This window comes from Berghia stephanieae, chromosome 6 (assembly GCF_034508935.2).
Source record: "Berghia stephanieae isolate SIO BIC M18660-M18661 chromosome 6, UCSD_Bste_1.3, whole genome shotgun sequence".
Taxonomy (NCBI): Eukaryota; Metazoa; Mollusca; class Gastropoda; order Nudibranchia; family Aeolidiidae; genus Berghia; species Berghia stephanieae.
This window is the reverse complement of record NC_088365.1, coordinates 33,336,060-33,342,055: the sequence shown is the minus strand read 5'-3', so window position 1 is coordinate 33,342,055 and position 5,996 is coordinate 33,336,060. Positions and strand designations below refer to the sequence as shown.

The 5,996-nt window shown below is 45.9% G+C and overlaps 1 protein-coding gene across 1 annotated transcript; it reads right to left on the bottom strand.

Moving 5' to 3' along the window:
- Nucleotides 1–1,549: 1,549 nt before the first annotated feature.
- Nucleotides 1,550–3,340, bottom strand: LOC144975828 (uncharacterized). The gene is made up of 2 exons (XM_078920019.1): nucleotides 3,192–3,340; nucleotides 1,550–3,134 (listed from the first exon to the last, which is right to left on the bottom strand). Exons 1-2 carry the CDS (start codon nucleotides 3,338–3,340, stop codon nucleotides 1,550–1,552), a joined length of 1,734 nt encoding a protein of 577 aa, XP_078776145.1.
- Nucleotides 3,341–5,996: the final 2,656 nt, after the last annotated feature.

The following is a 5,996-nucleotide window of genomic DNA, read 5'->3' as shown; positions in this document are numbered from 1 at the left end:
TCATGTCTCGTTTGCAGACATCATAGAAGCGCAGAGCTGGACGGCCAGTTGGTCGCCGTCCAGAAGCTAGTTCACCGTACATGATGTCTTTGGGTATGCGTCCATTATCCATCCTGTGTACGTGACCAAGCCATCGCAAGCGTCGCTGGCAGAGCATGAGATGCATACTGAGGGAGTTAGCTCTTTCTAGCACGGCATTGTTAGTGAGTTTGTCCTGCCACCTGATGCAGAGAATTCGTCGTAGACAGCGAATGTGGAAGTTTTCCAGGCGGTTCTCCTGTCTGGCATATGTTGTCCAGGATTCACTGCCATACAGTAGGCTACTGAGTACACATGCCTGGTATACTCTGAGTTTGGTGTTCAAAGTGAGTTGGTTGTTGGTAACACTCTCTTGCTCAGTTGTGCCATGACAGCGGCAGCTTTGGCGATGCGCTTGTCTAATTCTGCATCAAGTGAGAGGTTGCTGGTGATGGTTGTGCCCAGGTATGTGAAGTGATCAGTGACTTCTAGCTCCTCGTCAGTGTAAATTGCTGGTATAGAGGGGACATCCTGACACATTACATTTGTTTTCTTGATGCTGATCGTCAGCCCGAATTCCCTGCATGCGTGGGAAAACCTGTCCATCAGCCGCTGAAGGTCTTCCTCGGTATGCGCGCATAGAGCGGCATCATCTGCAAATAGCATTTCCCTTATGAGGACTGTGCGGACCTTGGTCTTTGCTCTCAGCCGTGCCAGATTGAACAGCTTCCCATCACCTCTGGTGTGTAAGTGGACTCCTTCTGGGGACTCTTTGAATGCGAACTTCAGCAGTAAGGAGAAAAATATACCAAACAAAGTCGGTGCGAGGACACAGCCTTGTTTCACGCCGCTGCGCATGGGGAAGGGTTCAGAGGCTCCACCGTCGTAGCTAATGGTGCCCTTCATGTCGTCGTGGAAGGAGGCAATGATGCTAAGCTGCTGAGGAGGACAGCCAATCTTCTTTAGCAGCTGGAAAAGGCCCTTCCTGCTAACAAGGTCAAATGCCTTTGTCAGGTCAATAAATGCAATGTAGAGGGGCATCTGCTGTTCTCTGCATTTCTCCTGAAGTTGACGTACTGAGAAGATCATGTCCACTGTCGACCTCTTGGCTCTGAAGCCACACTGCGACTCTGGGTAGATACGTTCGGCGAGGACTTGCAGTCGAGCGAGGACAACGCGCACAAAGACTTTACCCACAATGCTCAGTAGAGAGATTCCCTATAGTTATTACAGTCGCTACGGTCTCCCTTGTTTTTGTAGAGGGTGATAATCTTGGCATCGCGCATATCCTGGGGTACCTTGCCTTCTCTCCAGCATAGACACAGGAGTTTATGTAGTGGTTCCAAGAGGGCTGGCTTTCCACATTTGATGATTTCGGTGGAATGCTGTCGTCACCGGGTGCTCTGCCACAGGCCAGAGCATCGATAGCTTTGCTGAGCTCCTCCATAATAGGTTCTGCGTCTAGTTCTTTCAGTACTGGCAGTTCTTCAATTGCGTCTAACGCTTTTTGGGTTACAGAGTTTTCTCTGGCTTAGAGTTCCAAGTAGTGCTCTACCCATCTACCCATCTGCTTGTCCTTGTCAGTGATGGCTTCCCCTGTCTTGGATTTAATAGGCGCAGTTTTCTTTGTAGATTTGCCTGTTGCCTGTTTGATGCCCTCATACATGGCCCTTGTGTTGCTACTGTCAGACGCTTGCTGGATGTTGTCCGACAACTGAAGCCAGTAGTCGTTGGCGCAACGTCGTGCTGTTTGCTGTGCTTTGCTGCGTGCAGCTCGCAACGCCTGCAGGTTCCTCTGACTTGGTTTATGTTTATAGCTGACAAGTGCGCTGCGTTTGGCATCAATGACTGGCTCCATCTCAGTAATTCTGGCTTCAAACCAATCATTGCTCTTGCGCTCCTTTTTGCCGTATGTCAGAACTGCAGTGCTGTGAATGGCGTTTCTAAGAGAGTTCCAGCTGTCCTGTGCGTTTTGTTCTGCTTCTCTATGAGCTGTGTTGAGGATCTTCTCAAGTTGCTCGTTGAACTCTATATTCTTTTCCCGGTAAGCTGTCTTGCTGATGTTGATCCTGGGCTGGCCCTTTCTCTTTGAGTGATGAAGTTTCTTTGGTGTCAGTTTCACCCTTGTGGCAACCAAAGAGTGATCAGTGTCGCAATCAGCGCTTTGATAGGACCTGGTGTTACAAACATTGTTAAGAGAATCGCGCTTAGTGATGATCATGTCCAGCTGATGCCAGTGTTTTGACCTTGGATGTCTCCATGACACCTTGTGACATGCCTTGTTCTGAAAGTAGGTGTTCATCACGCATAGTTTGTGATAGCAGCAGAGTTCAAGAAGCCTCTGACCATTCTCATTCATCTTTCCTATGCCGTGGTGCCCCAAAACGGTTGGCCATGATTCTTTGTCAGCACCAACTCGCGTGTTGAAGTCGCCAAGAAGGTAGATGTGCTCCACTTCTGGGATATTGTTGACAATGGCGTCTAATGACTCATAGAATTGGTTCTTTACTTCAACCAAAGCTTGCAGTGTTGGGGCGTAGACGCAAACAAGGTTCACCGAGCCCTGCATGGATGACAGGCGCAGCTTTAAAATTCTCTCTGTGCCGTCTGTTGGCGGTTCGATCATAGGAAGCAATGTATGGCGTACTGCAAATCCAACACCGTGCACCCTCACGTCTTCTGTGCCTTTTCCTTGCCAGAAGAATGTAAAGTGTTTCTCCTTCAGGGATCCCCTCTCTGGGAGTCGTGTTTCCTGCAAGGCTGTTATGTCGATGTTCAGTCTGTTAAGTTCACGATCAATTACTGCTGTTTTTCGAGCATCGTCCATGGCCTGAAGATCATCTGTCAGTCCTGAGCGCATAGTTCTTACATTCCAGCTTGCTAATCGAAGAGCTGGGGACTTCGTTTTCTTTTTCATTTGCTTGCCTGGTACACAGTTTAACGATCCACTTGTCAAGCTTGCAAGCTCTGAGCTCCAGGCACCCTCTGAAGCAGGCAGATCGTGGCGGGTCAACACCTTTCTGGCTGGGGTCTGCCCAGCTTGGGGCGGGAGGTAGCTGACCAGTAGGATTACGATGATCCTTCCCACCGTCGAAGACAACCCGTAGCGTCCAACTCTACACCAATCGAGCAAGGACTTATCACTCGTAGACTGCTGTCTTCCGTGTTGTTACTCTTCACCGGTGAAGGTGAGACTGGAGTGTCCTCTCCAGGGCGTGGCCTGGGCAAAGTATGTGGAGATCCTGGGCTGCCCAGTAACCAGAACCTCCCTCTGTTCCTCCCTGGTGTGGTCCAAAGGATCGCACAGCGATACGTTTGGCATCAGTTTGGATGCAGATTTCTGTCAGGTTTACTCCTTAGCCTTTCCTCCTCCCGAAGGTATCCACAAGGCAGTGGAGCCATACATCGATGGCTAGGGAGAGTATGAGTTATAGTTATAGAGGTAGATTAAGAAAAGTAAGGACATACAGAAGACACCACACTACAGAATGAGTGTGAGGTGGGTGGGTGAGGAGCAGAGCGTGTACCACTCACCGGTGGGTTCTGACTCCTGCACCTTAAGAGGAAGGGGTCCCACCTACTCCCTAACCCGGTTATACCGCCGGGGACTCGGTCGCGCCCATAACAAACTCAGTAGAAACAGGGAACACCACGTGAAGGTGCTGTTATGGACACAATAATGCATGAGAGGCCATATGCAATAATCTCTGTCAGACAGGATTACGGATGACCAGTGGTGCAATCAATACAGTATATTATTCTTCATTCATATGTGTGACCCGCTGTCTCAAAACAGTATTATGTTGGGATGACTCGGACACTGAAAAGTGAATTTAGAATCAAAATGGTAAGAAATACGAATGTCGAGTTTTTCTCAATGTGAGAGATTGTATATATTCACCATAAAGAATAGAAATTAACCCAAAGTTTCATATTGGTGGCTATATTGAGTCAATTTCTAGCACCTGGTTCATCCCTACATAATGAAGGAGAGGTATTATGTAGGGATGAACTTGATGCTAGAAATTGACTCAATATAGCCACAAATATGAAACTTTGGGTTAATTTCTATTCTTTATAGTGGAGAATATATACAATTTATCATTATTTATATTGCACCACCGGAACGGTAACTCTTACTACTAGGAAATATCGATGCACTGTGTAGACTATCTTTCAAAGGTGACAAACACATGTGTCACTTTTCTGTCATACATTTGATCTGTTTACAATGGACAAATCAGCTGATGCGTCACATTTTCTACTACCTATATTTATCTTTTCAGTTGGTTATTAAACGCTGGTTTTCACTAAGACCTTTCACACCAGTTTTGAAGATGTGCATTTAAGCTTATTTTATACTTCAAATGGTCTCATATCTCATTTAAGCTTCTAATTCTTGTTAAATTGAACTTGTCAAGTGAAAATAAAATAGAACCAACATCTTTGACAATGAAGCCTTCAATCAAGGACTGTATTGCCCATAAACATACACATAAATGGGTTATTTCCCTTTATAATACAACGGAAAATAGTTTATTTTGATTGTTTACATTTATAATATTTTTTCTTTAATATTTTGTATGTCTAATTTTAGATAATTATTATTAAATGGGGAGCTGTAAGAACGCTGTAGGTTTTAAAAGAATGCACTAAGACTATGTTTGGGGTATTCAACTTGTATATCACATAGGTGGGTATTTCCCATATTTGAACCAAAAGTAGTAGGCCTAGTAGTAGTTGTAGCAGTAGTAGTAGTAGTCACCACTGCTACAACCAACATCACAGCATTGATACTGCCACAACTACTACCACCACATCATCATCATCATTTTCACCACGACCACTAGAGCATCATCACTACAACTTTTACCAACACTAGCATCAAAACAAGGTTGGGGTCTCTTGATCACTTCTTTGGGGTGTTTTGAATTGTAATAGCCCTTTTTACTGCAATTTCTGAACCTTTTACTATACAAATTTAAAGTGACGACACATCTTAGTGTCTCCATAAACCAGGTAATTCTGTAATCACTAGAGATTGCTGTGAATGAGTGGTTAAATTAATAAGATAATTTCTTTTGCTTTGGGTTTGGTGTTAGCTTTTATATAAATTTCGTTTTCAATCGTGCAGACTAAATACTTTTTTCCTTTTTTTGTTTTTTTTTTCTAAAAAAAAACGCATTTAGGATCATAGACTTAAATGCACTTTTCACTCTGGGAAGGTTGGCACTCAATTGGCAGCAGCCTCTTATGGTTCTCACACTACTATGTTATGACGATCAACCCAATCAGCAAAGTCCAGTCCACACTTATACACCGTCGCGTACCCACCTGGTAGCATCGTCACAACACACCGTTCAACTAGATGCTCTGCCGTTTTGGGTTCTTGTCCACATCGGGTACATGTGGGACAGGTGGAAAGTCCCCACTGATGAAGCGCACTTGCTATTAGGCAGCTCCTCGACCGAAGCCGATTCGCAGCCACCCAGTGTCTCCTCTTACTGGTATCAAAGCCTGGCAAATTCTCACCAAGCTTAGAGGAGTGTACGTCCCCGCCCCCACGAGGGATTGAATTCGTCCAAACCGATATGCATCTTTGTCCGTAGTCAGGGAAGCTGCGTACAAGGGTTGCCGGGATTTATATCGGCACTTCAGGGGGGTATCCCCATTCCCTCTCTCTCGGATCTTATTCAGCCAGTTTCCCGTAATCGTCTCCCTCCGGACATTGGGGGGCTGGATCGCTGCCATTATCGGGGCCCATTCTCTAGGAGTTGTTGCCAGCGTTCCTGATACTATGTGCATCGACTTGTTAAGTTTTACATCTACCAGATCTGGAGCGCAATACTCCGCGGTGGGATAGCATAGTGCCAGAGCTGGCATTCTCAGGAGCGCTTGGTTAGCACCCCAAGTCGATCCCGCCAGCTTCCTCAGAAGACTGTTGCGTTTCTCTATCTTCCGGGCAATTCCTTCGAGAT

Coding starts and splice junctions, on each gene's coding strand:
- LOC144975828 (XM_078920019.1), bottom strand. CDS start 3,340: ATGCCAAACGTATCGCTGTGCGATCCTTTGGACCACACCAGGGAGGAA. Junction 3,135..3,191: donor CTCACCTTCACCGGTGAAGA/GTAACAACACGG, acceptor CGATTGGTGTAG/AGTTGGACGCTACGGGTTGT.